General features: G+C 44.7%; 1 protein-coding gene across 1 annotated transcript in view; it reads left to right on the plus strand.

Moving 5' to 3' along the window:
* The window catches only part of MLH1 (mutL homolog 1), a 51743-nt gene that overhangs the window by 4852 nt on the left and 32742 nt on the right, over positions 1–14149 (plus strand). Inside the window, exons 4-7 of the mRNA XM_027876139.1 lie at positions 695–768; positions 4734–4806; positions 7743–7834; positions 8900–8942. Coding sequence (XP_027731940.1) covers positions 695–768; positions 4734–4806; positions 7743–7834; positions 8900–8942 — 282 coding nt within the window. The remainder of the gene's footprint in view (positions 1–694; positions 769–4733; positions 4807–7742; positions 7835–8899; positions 8943–14149) is intronic.

The raw sequence follows: 14149 nt of genomic DNA on the forward strand, positions 1-14149 counted from the left end.
TCAGACATATAACACTTACTAGCTGTGTGACCCTGGGCAAGTCACTTAACCCCAATTGCCTAAAAATAAAAAAAAAAATAAAAATAAAAAATAAAACTTGTCCTCCTTTGTTACAGGTAAGGGGAGGGGAGGCAGACCCATTTCTCATATAGGGGGCTCAAACACCTAGGTGCAACTTCCTCACCCTGGGTAATCGCCTAGGAACCCAGGCCGTCCTCCTGTTCTGCCCTTAGGCCTTGGCACATGAAGATGTTCAGTGTGGCTGGCCTAGCACAGCCTAAAGGGCCCTTGTGGTCCTTTGGTCACCAGAAAATCTTGGTGAAGTGCTTTGCAACCTTTCAGAATACAGAGGTGCTGACGCTGAGCATTTTGTTGTGATTGTGGAGCAGGGACGGTCCTGACTGCAGACACCAGCGTCTTTGGCTTTCTCATGTTAGAGACACTTCACAGAAATGATCTCAGCACCACCCTGATTTAAGTGACCCTTGCCAGGCCCTCGATTAGTGAAGGGCAAAGCCTGGACCCCCATGCAGGCTGGAGGAGGAGTGGGCAGAGAGAGAGCAGAGAAGGGAGTAGTGCAGAGCTGCTGAGCCCCCAGCCAAGAGGAGGCCCAGAGGGTGCAGCGGTGTGCCCGAGGTGGTCAGTGGCAGGGCAGTGGAGCTTGCTGTCAGACATTTTTCTTTTTCTCCTGCAGGCCTTGGCTAGCATAAGCCACGTGGCTCACGTGACTGTGACGACAAAGACAGCGGATGCCAAGTGTGCGTACAGGTACGTATTCCCAGGCAGGGGCTGGAGTTCGTACCTCTTTCTTACCATATCTGCTCTCCGGGCTGTTTAGAAGCCCTTATAAGGTGTATCAAGAGCCCTGTGTCTCTTTGCCTGGACCCGCTGGGGATGGCCACATCTGATTGGGTGTGTCCTTTCTTGGGATTACCCTCACTGCCCTGTCCATCCCAAGGCCATGGCCTCCACACTGTTTTCAGGCATCGGTGAGGATTTTCACTGACTCGTTGGCCTTCTCTTGCCCAACTCCTTGGGTCCTGCTCACAGGTGCTTGGAAGCCAGCTGGCATGTAGCAGGTGCTGCCTAAGTGCTCGTTAACTGACCTTACCCTTATTGGCTTTGGCTCTGACTGCCTGAGCTAACTGAGCACCAACCCTGTGATGTGGGATTTGAGCAGGAATACCTCCATTTGGGAATCCAAACAGTAGATTGTGTTCATATCATATCTGTGCATTATCTTTATGTCTTGGAGTGGCTCAACAAAGCCAATTCTATCCTGCCTTGTTGTTTTTCACTTGTTTTGTATTCCGTAATACTTGAGAGTCTAAGTCTCCTGAGGGCAGGGACAGTTGTCATTTGTCTCTGTATCCTTAGCATCTAGCACAGCTGCTTGTGGGGGGAGAACCCAGTATTAATGGAGCACTTACCACATGCCAGACATTCTGCTAAGCACTGTACAGATAAGCTCTCATTTGCACGTATTAGGTACTTAAGAAATGTTTGTTGAATTGACTTACACTTTGGGTTGTAATTATTTTCCAGCAGGCAGGTATCTGAAGTCTTTTTTTTTTCTTTTTTATTACTAAAACTTAAATATACAAGAAGAAAAGAAGAAAATATTATTAACTTAAACATTGAAACAAATACAAAATAAGAAAAGAAAAAAGCATGTCATGTGCGCAGCAGAACGTAAGAGAGGATTCAAAATGTATAGCAATAAATTTGTGTTCTGAGAAAGCCTATATAATAAATACTGCGAGTTGTGTTGAGAGCTGTCCATCTTATTTTTGCTTCCTTGTAAGTTTTCTTTTGTTCTCTGCTGCATGCTTTATACTTTGTTCTTTTTTCCCTCCTTCCTCTCTCCCTGAACGCTCCAATTAAGCACAGATATATTTATACGTAGATATATACATATAAAATACATATATACGTACATATGTAGATATATCCTTTACCTAACAAATTCTATTTCTGATCTTTGTTTTTATATTTCTGCATAGCTCTTATTTCCTGTCCCTCCTAACTCCTCTACTTCTACCCACTCCCTTGCCCTACCCACTCCCTTGTCCTCCTATCACTTAATCTCCCCTCCCTCCCTTATCCTCCCACTCCCATGAATCTAAATGCCCTTCTATACCCGCCTTTGACCTATTCCCTCACTCTCCCCTCTGGAGATTCCTCCCTTATCCCCTTCCCTCTCCCTACCCCCTTGGCATTTTATTTCTTTCTGGATTTGGAAGACTTTTATACTCTTCTAGATGTGTATGAATTATTCCCTCTAGAACTCATTCACAATGAAAGTAGGTTCCCAGAACTAACAGCCCTCCTCCTCCATCTAATTCCTCTGCCTCAGTTCTTCTCTCGCACCGCTTTTGTATAAGATAATTACTCTTTTTAACTGCTCCTAGATGGTTTTACTTTTTAAAGTCATATCATACTCAAGTCTATCCCAGTCTTTACGAAATACCTGATTACTAATAACATAATCTTAGATATATGTTTTACATTTTACATACATAAATGGTAAAAAGTCTGTCTCTTTTGTAATTAGTCTTTGGTATGTACCGTATATTTTTCTTGGCTCTTATATGTCAAATCTTCTAGTAAGTTCAGGTTTTTTTTTTGTTTTCTTTTTTTAACAAAGTCCTAAAAGTCTGACAATTCATTAAATGTTTATTTTTTTTTTCCATTCAGGATTATGCTTAGCTTTGCTGGGTTTGATATTTTTGGCCAGAAGCCCAGTTTTTTGTTTTTTGGTTTTTTTTTTTGGCTAGGCAGTGGGTTAAGTGACTTGCCCAGGGTCACACAGCTAGTGAGTGTCAAGTGTCTGAGGTCAGATTTGAACTCAGGTCATCCTGACTCCAGGGCCAGTGCTCTATCTACTGCGCTACCCAGCTGCCCCTAGAAGCCCAGTTCTTGTGCTCTTCAATTATATAGTGTTCTAAGACTGCAGACTTTTAATGTCACCACTGCTAGGTTTTGTGTGATTCTGATTGTGCCATATTTAAATTGTTTTTTTCTTGTTGCTTGTAATACTTTATTCTTGAGTTAGGGTTTTAGAATTTAACTGTAATATTCCTGTGGGTTTTCCTTGTAGGATCTCTTTCAAGTGGTGGTGATTTTTTCTATTTCTACCTTTCCCTCTTGTTCTAATGCTTCAGTACAATTTTCTTTAATTATTTCTTGTATTATTGTATCAAGATTCTTTTTTGATCATAGCGTTCACGTAGTCCGATTATTCTTAGATTTTCTCTTCTTGATCTGTTCTCCAGATCAGTTGTTTTTCTTATGAGATGTTTCAATTCTCTTCAATTGTTTCATTCTTTATATTTTGTTTTATTATTTCTTGGTCTCTTTTAACTTCTCTGGCCCTTCCCCAATTCTGATTTTTATTTTCTTCCTTAAGATTCTGGATCTCCTTTTCTAATTGCTTGGCTATCTTTTCATAGTCTTGTTTTTCTTGGATTGGTCTTTTTTTTTTCCTTAGTTTTTCCTCAGTCTCTCTCATTTGATTTTAAAAGTCTTTTTTAAGTTGTTCTATGAATTCTTTTTGGGCAGGTGACCATTTGATGTCACTCTTTGGGGTAGAAGAGGGTTTCTTTGCTTCAATATCCTCCCCTGAAGATGAGCGTTGGTCTTCTCTATTGCCATAGTAAATTCTGTGGTTGGATTCTTCTTTGCCTCTGCATTTTTTTTTTTTTGTTTATTTGTAGTAGCGTGGTTTTTGTAATCACCTCTAGTCCCGGGGTATGAGCCTCAGATCCTCCTTCAGTTTTCCTCTCTGGCCTAGAACCTAGACCAAGACCTCCAGCCCCCGGTAAGTGCCCGCAGCCAGCGGTGTCCCGCCCCGCAGCCAGCGGTGTCCCGCCCCACAGCCTCTGCCCTCACTAGGCGTGTGTTAGTTTCTCCTCGCTCCTGGCTGTGCCTCTGCAGCCCAGCTGGGCCTGGCATTCCTTGTCAGCAGAAGTTCCCTGGATATCCCTTCCCAGATGCCCAACACCCCTCATTGTCCCGGGGGAAAAAGTTCCTGTGGCTGGGTCGGAGGCAGCCTTCCAACCCAGCGCACCCCAGGGCTGGCCGCTTGTCGTTTAAGGGGACCCTCGCCTGGAGGTGTTTGCTGTTCACACGGACCTGTCCTGGGATTTTTCTTCATGTCTTCTCTGGTTGTCCCAGGAAGACCCCTGTTCTGCCCCTGTTCTTATTTATTTTTACTGCTCAGTATTCACCCTGAGGCGCTACTTCATCTCTTTTGTGGGGGAAAATCTTGAGAGCTTGGAATTTCCTGAGCTACTCCACCATCTTCCTAGAATCCTCTGTATCTGAAGTCTTTAAGATGAAGTTTTAGTTGTTTGGGTTTGGTTTTGTTGAGGATGGAACATCTTAAAAATGTAGAGGCTGGAGGAGTTGCTTGGATATAAATGAGACATCCCTGGCACGAAGTCTCTGTTCAGTCAGCATTTGGTATTTGCCATGTGCTCAGTGCTGGGGGGACGAAGGGGATGTTCCTTCATCCAGTCAGACTTGGGACAGATTTCCATGGCTGCACCTCAGTCCTTGGCCCTTGGGCACAAGGAACCCTGGGGGGATGTGATGGCAGAGAGATGCTGGTGTAGGTCAGAATGGGGAATAGAAAGCACTTTTTCTGGGGGAGGGAAGGACACTGAGTGACATCCTGTGGGCAGCACGATGCCCATCCTGCCAGGCGCTCAGGAAGATTGTTCTCTTTTCAGAACGAGCTACTCAGACGGAAAACTCAAAGCGCCTCCTAAGCCGTGTGCAGGAAACCAGGGGACGCAGATCACGGTAAGGCCGGAGCTTGGGAGTGGGTGGTGGCTGTGTCCTAGGCAGGGTGCCGGGTGGTCTAGAGGCTGCTGTCGCCCTGAACTCACCTACCAAGGTGTGGCAGGCCCAAGGTTCAAGGAGCGACCACTTGGGGGAATGGGGGTTGGGCGGTTCCTGGGATGTCTGAAGTTGGAGTGGGGAGGGGGAGGGGCGTCTAGGAGTGCTTCATTGTGCCCTTATTTCTGTGGTGCCCCGGCTAGTAGAGACCCAATTCTAGAAGCTATATCCCTGGCCTCTGTCGCGGACAGAGCAGTAGGTTTGAGGACAGAGATCCAGCCCTGCCACTTGTGTGACTTTGAGATAGTTGCTTGACCTCTCTGGGCTTCAGTGTCCTCCTCCATACTATTTACGTTTGGACTAGGTGATCTCCCTTTGGTCTGTAAGAGCAGTAGAACTAAGTCAGATTTATGAGAATACAAGTCATTCCCCAATTGATAAGTGGTCAGGATATGAACAGACAGTTCTCAGATGAAGAAATTAAAGTCATCTATAGCCATATGAAAAAATGCTCTAAATTACTATTGATTAGAGACATGCAAATCAAAACAACTCTGAGGTACCTCATCACACCTATCAAGTTGGCCAACATGACAAAACAGGAAAATGATAAATGTTGGAGAAGATGTGGGAAAATGGAACACTAATGCATTGTTGGTGGAGTTGTGAACTGATCCACCCATTGTGGAGAGCAATTTGGAACTATGCCCAAAGGGCTGTAAAACTGCATACCCTTTGACCCAGCAATAGCACTTCTAGGTCTGTATCCCAAAGAGATCATAAAAATTGGAAAAGGACCCACATGTACAAAAATATTTATAGCAGCTCTTTCTGTATTGGCCAAGAATTGGTGCCCATTAATTGGGGAATGGCCGGACAAGTCGTGGTATATGGTAATGGAATATCACTGTGCTGTAAGAAATGATGAGCAGGATGCTCTCAGAAAATCCTGGACTTAGCCTAGCTGATGCTGAGTGAAGTGAGCAGAACCTGGAGAACACTACACAGGTAACAGCATTGTTGTAGCGGTGATAGTCTCGGCAACACAGTGATCCAAGAGAGGTCCAAAGGACTTAGGATGAAGAGTTCTGTCTGCCTGCAAAGAAAGAACTAACATGTCTGAGTGCAGAGCGAAGCAGACTTGATTTTTACTTTATTTTTCTTGGTCTTCTCAAGGAGGGGAGGGAGAGAATTTGGAACTCATAATTTTAAAAATTTTTAAAAAGAATGTTAAAAATGACCAAGACAGTGTGGTGCAAGAGGAAGCACATGGGGATCAGAATCAGAGGACATGACTTCCAGTCTCAGCCCGACACTTATTCCATGTGTGACCTTGGGCACCGTCCTCCCTCTCTGTGCCTTCCTTAGCCACAAAAGGGGGAGGGGACTAGGTGTCCCCTAACAAAGGTGCCTACTGGCTCAATCCCAGTGCTTCTTACCTGAGGTCCATGAACTTAGTTTTTAAAAATATTTTGATACCTGTATTTCAGTGTAATTGATTTCTTTTGTAATCTTATGTGTTTTACTTAAGCATTTAAAAGCATGATTCGGAGAAGGGGTCCTTAGGCTCACTGGACTGCCAAGGGGTCCCTCACACACAATGTTTAGGAACCTGGTCTGCACCAGAGCTAAGTAAACAGGTCCTTCTGGTTTTTCCTCCAGAGTCTCCCAACCTTTCTCAAGTAGGTTTGGGATGAGAGGACATCTTTTCCACTGGAGAGAACTTGGCAGCTTTTTGTGAGGTTGGCTTTGGGGTTAGCCCTGCAGCCTACTGCTTCCCCTATTGTCATCAGCTGTGTTTGTTAAACTGGGATCAAAACAAGTTTGAGCCTTGGAACTGCCCCTTTTAGTGTGGCATGTTTAACGATTCATTTATGATCATAGAAACAAGACAAACACTTCTGATTGTATAAAATTAGAAAGGTTTTGCACAAACAAATCTGATGCAGTTAGGAGGGAAACAGGTAACTGGAGGAAAAATTCTTTGGTAGTAAGTTTCTCAGATGAAGGTCTTGCATGCAGACATACTTAGATCTTCTATCTCAACACGCTAAATGTGGACTTTAGGGGTGGTAGTATTGGATGTATGAAAGGGGACAAAGGAATGCAAGGAGGCTGCCCTCCTTGAGGGTTTGATGAGTCAAGGTATTGCTGAAATAAGGGGAATTGGAAGACATTCAAGGCCAGAGTGGACTTGAGGGCAAATGTAAGAACTGGCTCAAATTTATAAGACTTTAAGAGCTGTTGCCCAGTTGATAAGTGGTCAAAGGATGTGAACAGGCAGTTCACAAAGGAAGACTGTTCAAGCTTAACTTTCTAGAGAAAAACAACTTTGATAGACTTTAGAACTCTGATGAATGTAATCAAACCAAAAGTCCCAAGGGCTGACAATGAATCATGTTACCCACCTCCTGCCAGCAAGGTGATGGACTTAAAATCCAAACTGAGGCGTGCATCTTTGATGTGGCCAGTGCGGGCATTTTTTTTGCTGGGTTTCGTGTGTTTCTTAGGAGAGTTTATGGGGTGTTTTTTTTTTTTTCATTCTTTTGGTGTGGTTAGGGGGGATGATTGGAGGGAGAGATAAATACTTGTAAAATTAAACCAAAAAAGTACAATTCCTATGTTTACTTTTCAGTTTGGGGGGCTAGCTCCTATGGCCAAGGCAGATTTACTGGTCTCCGACATATAAGAGGATGGTGAGAATGTGTTGGAGTGAGAGTAGTTTAATGATGAGGAACAGATTTGCCTTCCCATCCTCTTTCATCCACCCAGTGCTCCTACCCCTAAAATCCACATGTAGCGTGTTTGGCTCCAGATGGGAAGAATCAGTCTGCAGTCCTGTCATCTTTGATTGCTTTTGATTGTTTGATTGATAACCCGTTGATCTCTCTCTGTTTCAGGTTGAAGACCTTTTTTACAACATAGCCACAAGGAGGAAAGCTTTAAAAAATCCCAGTGAAGAGTATGGGAAAATCTTAGAAGTTGTTGGCAGGTAAGGCCCCACCCCATCTGGGCGATGGCAGCCAAAGGCAACAGGGCGCTCTGAATTGTCCTGGGGGGTAATTAGCCTTCGTTCCTGCCCCGAGCTTTCCCTAGGTTAGAACAGAGCCAGTGAGTGTATGGGCTCCTCCTGAGCACACGGATCATGGGGTCATGTGGGCAAGGTCTTGGATGTCATTTTTCACAGACAGGGAAACTGAGGCACACAGGATCATATGGGAAGTAAAAGACAGGGCCAGGCTTACGTCTGGGCTTGATCTGCCACCCCCTCAGCTGTGTCCCCCATGACTAATTTGGGGCAGTGGGTGGGTGAGGAATATAAAAAAAGCACCTCACACACCAGGCTGCATTTATGAGCATCTGCTGCGGGCAGTGTGCTTGGCCCATCTGAGGGGGCGCCTCAGTATTTAGGCTGCTCATTTCCATGCCTTTGTTCAATTAAAATGAGCTTTCTTTAGAACTGATTCTAAGGACATGGTTAGGTGCTCTTGGTCATGTTAGAAAAATCTGAAACAAAAATCTACTACAGTGAGCGAGTGAAGGAAAGCCTTTATTACACTTCTCACAAGAGAAGTGGGCACAATGCACTTTAGTAGCACGTGGGCACTGCTTCAGTGGTAGAATCAACTTTTAAACCATTAATAAGGTCCAAACGCCACCCCTCAGGGCTACTATTGGTGTGGTTTATCTGAGTTATACCCTTCTTGGATAGCCCATTGCATGTTTGTCCATGTTCTTCCTTGTCATGTTAGGTCGTGCGTCCCATGATCAAAAATGGCAGCTATCTCTGCCCTTGGGGTGTGTCAGTTAATATTCAATAAGCTTTTCAAGCAAGCTCAGTGGAGAAAAGCTTTTGCTCTGTCCAGGTCTCGTCCTTGACCCCAACAAGTTGCAACCGCTTTGGCCTCCAGGGCTCGCTCTTAAGGAACTAGTTGTTTGCTATACTTTGTGATTGGTTGAGGGACTATCCACAAGATCTTGGAATTTCTTATCCTGCTGTGGAAGTCCAACCCTCTAAAATCTTTCTTACAGTCACGACTGTTGTTTCTCTCTCCAGGTATTCAATACACAATTCTGGCATCAGTTTCTCAGTTAAAAAGGTGCGTAGCCAATTTGGGGGGAGGTGATAGCTTATGAAAATAAAGGTTTTAAGTGGTTCGATAAAGATGAGAATGTTCTGGTTGTGTTTCTACTTCTTGAGATTTAAATTTAACTCCCAGGGAGAAGAATTCCTTTTCTCTCCTGAACTAGAAATTGCAAATCAAATGATGCAGAGGGTCCCCCAGCAAGGCAAGGCACCAGGAGAGCTTGGCCCTTTCTCAGTTCGACTTTCCGTTTGAATTTGAACTTTCCAAAAGGGTAAGGGTTAACAATGGCAGTCTTTTCTGTTTTCTTCTCCTTAAACTGCTGGCTTCTTGTTCCCTGGCCTCCATGTCCTGAGATCTGGTTCTCAGCCTCTGCTGAGGCCTCAGTGAAGGAGGCCCAGCTGGCACCACGGGGCCCTGAAGCCTTCCCTTACTGGAGCTTATTCGTGGCTGTCTGCAGCTTCCCCTTGTCGACCTTATTCTGGTCTTCTAGAGCCAAAGTCTCGGCCTTCTTCCACAATGGAGACCAGCTCTCCTGCCTCCGCTAGGCTGTGTCTCCCCCAGTCCCTGCCAGGCATTATTCCAAGCTTAACCCACATCAAAGAAAACCAGCGTTTCCATTTTTTTTTTAAAGAGTTTAATCACTTAATGAGGATAGAAGAGAAAAGATTGACTGATATTCATTTCCAGTCAACCACATAGTTACCCCCTGGGACTGAGGATTCTTGACCCTGGGGTGTGCAGGAATCTTGTTCAAGTAGGAAATCCAACTCCTTCCTGGTCAAAGTTCACTGTTGAGAAAGCCTGTGAACCTTTTGTCCTCCATGTACGTTATAGTCTCCCTAGAGAAAGAAGTGACCATGAGTACAATTGCTAGTTTGATATTACTGGTTGCAATGGTGATTGACTGGTCTCCATGGGGCTTGCAGTCTTGAGTTATACACCCTTATTCTAACTCAGTAGTAGGCATGTGCATGTTGCATAGAACAATCTCTCACAGGAGTTCTTAATCTGAACTTAGTCTTTTAATATTTTGAAAACTACTTGAATGTAATTGGTTTATGTTATAATCCTATGTATTTCATTTTATGCACTTAAAAACGTTATTTGGAGGAGTCTATAGGCTTAGTCATACTGCTAAAAGTGTTAAGGCTTAGGGGTGCTGGGACCCCGAAATAACGATATACAGGTCATGCCCGAATGAATTCAACCCAAGTCTTCTTTCCCCCAAAGACAGGGTTTATTAGAACACTAATTGGGCTGAGCAAGATTCCTAGTGAGTCTGCACTACTGGCCATATTTTAAGAATCTGAGCCCCTTAATGGAGGGGAGATGGATGTTATATACAGAAAGACTATGGGAGGGATCTAGGAGTGGCCAAGTAGTCTCAGGTGACTCTCTGGTAACAGAGGAGGACCAGGTACCATGTGGCCTAGGGAGACTGGGATCTAGATAGGATCTGGGAGGGTTGGTCTAGGGTGGGGCCAGGTGCAGACTAGGAAAGGGCAGTTAAGTAGCCGGGAAGGGTGATGCTAGGCCAGTTAAGAGGATTACTGGGATGGTGCCTCAGGTGAAGGCCAGAGACTTGACCACTTGGGAAAAGGAGAAAACTCAAGGAAAGCTCAGGATGGGGTTTCCAGGGCCTATACCCCATCATTCCCCCCTCAAGTAAATGGGACCTAGGTTCTTTTGGGGTAAGAGGCGAAGGTCTCAGCTTCTGAAACTGCTTCCTGCTGGCTAGGGCGTAGAGCTGTCCCTGCCTTGAGGGGGTCCCAAAGAGGAGGTTGACTGGAACCAAGCACAGGCTGCATCCAGGGAACAATGTGGGGGGGGACATTGGCTGGTACCCACTGTTTGCTACCAACTGTAGGTGAGTGGCCTGTAGTCTGGAAGACACAAATCTGACAAGCAAAATTGCAGGGTCCAAATATGGGAGAAGTAAGAGTGCAAGAGCCCCATTAAAATCATTTACATTTGACCTGCAGGATTATTGAGATCTTGTTACTTTCTCTAAAGTTTAAGTAACACTTTTGCAGGTAGAAGTTTTCCACCCCTGGGTTCAGTAGTTACACAAATGAATTTGCCAGAAACTGAATTTTATTTCAAGTATAACAAAAGACTTGAGAGGATACTTAAGTAATGATTAGGCCAAATAGGTTACCTCCCTCTGAGAATTGACTGCACTGAAATTCTCCTCCCCAAACCAAACTGAAGATGTTTCTGATTTAATTTCAGTTGTTTGGGATATGGAATGCCTACACATTCAGGTTAAAACAGCAAGATCTTACACACTTGCATTGTGCTTACATCTTTTACTGGCCACTTGCTCTGATTTTAGAAATTGCTACAGCAGGGACAAGTTTTAGGGCCCAAATATAACAGGATAAAACATCCTTAGCTCTGTTTGAATTCAGTAATTCACAGTTTCCAACCATGCAGTATCAAACCCACTTCATAGCCAGACTCAGGAATAGCCAGGTGGGTAATATTCCTTTTCAAAGGAACATAATGGGGTAACTGAGCCAGAAGGATCCCATCTTAGACTCAGGTTAAAATTGTCCTCTCAGCTTTTCCCAGAGGCAGACCTCCCACCTGTATAACATTCTCTCTGAGTAGCTTGTGGCATTTCTCTCAGATGGTGGATTATTGATTATCGACAGATTATTATGATCCATCAGACAACTCAAAATCAGTTATAATCCCAAGGGTTTTTACCTCAAACAACAAGTTTCACTGATCACAGTTTAGAGAAAAATCTTTCCAGGATTTATATTTCAAATTTAAATTTGTCCTGATGTAAAAACCAATCGTTAGAGATTTTTTCTATATACTTGCTAGTTCTCAGCAAGCCAAGTTCATTGTTTCGGAACTCCATAACCCAAACAAGCTTTTTGGCAAGTTTACACATTAAAAAAATAGCAATCTTACAATTTTCCTAAATGATAGCCAAATTGTTTTAGCTGTAACCAAATTATGAAAAGTCATTTGACATAACTGATAGAAAAGTTTACCAATTTGAAACTTGAAACAAACCCATTACCAATCAGATGACTTCATTTTTGTTGAACACATTTCCAAATTACTTTACACAGAGAATCGGCATCTCATCATTAACGTGTTAAAACTACAATTTTAAAAGAGTGGGCTTACCCAAGTTCTGAGGCTGGCTGGCTTCTTTACCTTGATCCATCTCCCTCCCCTCTCTCGCAGGGCTGCTGGGGGTTGAGGTGGGGGGAGGGGATGAGAAGGATGTGCTGAACCTGGGCGATGCTTCCAGGCAAAGGTTGCCCCAGGGCCCAAGGCCATTGCCAGGGGGGCCCATGCTGTAGCTGCTGCCTCTCCCCACTTCCTTTCACCAGGTGGGGGAGGGGTGAAACTCTCTTCTCCTAGTCAGATCTGGGGTGAGAGGAGTTAACAGAAAAAACCTGGGGCTGTTTGCAGACAGCACTGAGATACCCTCTTGACTCAAGGGAAGGAAGTTGGGGAAGGGAATGACCAGGGTTTTAAAGAGGTATTTCAAAACTCCTTAATGATCAATCACAAAACCTCCACAATCTGCTAGGATGTTTTTAGCTATTCTAACTTTTCCTTGTAGTGTCCATGAAGGAGGATCCAGGGGTGTAGAGGGAAGGGAGTAAGTAAGCCTCAGGGAAGCAAAAAGCACCTGCGGTTTTCCCAATTCCCTAGCACTGAGAGAATTGACAGAATTGGGTATATACTTCTGGATAGGGAGTCTGTCGATGGCCTCACAACTGAACCGGGAGCCTGAGAGGGTCAGGCCTGAGTATGAGACAGCCTCTGTCTGCCTGAAAAACATGTCCAAGCCTTCCTAGGTGCTTGGAGAGCGACCCCAACTGCGGGGAGAGAGGGGAGGCTTACATATCTCCCAGTTGTGGCTGGAGAAGAGCTTGGGGTTAGGCAGTTTCCCTGTATGGACCACCAAAATGTTGAGGTTAAGGGGTGCTGGGACCCTGAAATAGTGGTACACGGGTCCTGCCCAAATGAATTTGACACGAGCCCTCTTTCACTCAAAGACAAGGTGTATTAGAACACCAATTAGGATGAGTGAGATTCCTAGCAAGTCTGCACTATTGGCCAGATTTAAGAATCTGGAGCGTTTCCATTTCTAAAGTAAAATGGAAAAAAGATTGAATGTGGAACTGCAAGTCTCGGTTAGAAACAGCTTTCTTTTCCTTTTATGGTAAATCAGTTAAGTTTCTTTTTTCTTACCTTGCTTTCTTCTTGTTAAGCCTGTTACTTTCTCCCAGCTCCTCCAACCCTCCATTAGTTGAAAGAAAGCAGAAGTCTTGTAGCAGACGTGCGTGGTCAGCCAAAAAAACGCAGCTGTGTGGGCCAAGCTATGGCCCTTTGGTCTCCTGCTGCACCTTGAGATCGTCACCGCTCTGCCCGAGCTGGGGAGGGGTGTTTGTCACCACCTCCGGTCTTCTGCTCTTGGGCTTGGCCGTGGCGGGAGACGATGTCCTGACCCTCTCAGAGTTGTTGGTCTTTTCTGTGTGGTTGTCTCTGTTCTCTGGCCCAGCTCAGTTCCCTCTGTATCACGTCACCTGCATCTCCCCGCATCTCCCCGTTTGTCTGAAACCATCCCCGATCACTTCCTGCAGCGCAGTAGTGCTCATTGTACTAATACGCCTGCCTCCCCCTTAGTTTCCAGTTTCTTCTCACCACAAACCAAGCTGGACACTGGGGTCCTTCCTTTGTTCTCTCTGAGATGGGAGCCCGCCAGTGCCAGTGCCGGCTCAGAGGGTCAAGGCCAGGCCTAGGGATGTTCCAGATGGGCTGGACAACAATTTTTCTCGTTTCTCACTTTGGTCAGTCTCTGATGGAGATGAGGTGAAACTTCTGTGGTTTTTATTTACGTTTCTCTAATTATTAGTGATTTGGGGCATTTTCACATATCTGTGGATAGCTTGGATTTTTCCTTTGATAACTGCCTGTTCACCCCCTTTGGCCTTTTGTCCATTGGGGAATCCTTGGGTGGCTTCATCCCGGCTGCCCTCCTGTGGACCTGTTCTAGCTTGTTATCCTTCCTAAGAGGCGAAAGACAGAATGGAGTATTGATAATAGTCACAATGACTGATTCTCTCAAAGTTGTCCTTAAAACAGCGTTGCTGTAACTGTATCCAGTGGTCTCTTGGTTCTGCTCATTTCACTCTTCATTATTTCGGGCAAGTCTTTCCATGCTTTTCTAAGGTCATTATTAA

This window comes from Vombatus ursinus, unplaced genomic scaffold, assembly GCF_900497805.2.
Source record: "Vombatus ursinus unplaced genomic scaffold, bare-nosed wombat genome assembly UNPS02004051.1, whole genome shotgun sequence".
Classification (NCBI taxonomy): Eukaryota; Metazoa; Chordata; class Mammalia; order Diprotodontia; family Vombatidae; genus Vombatus; species Vombatus ursinus.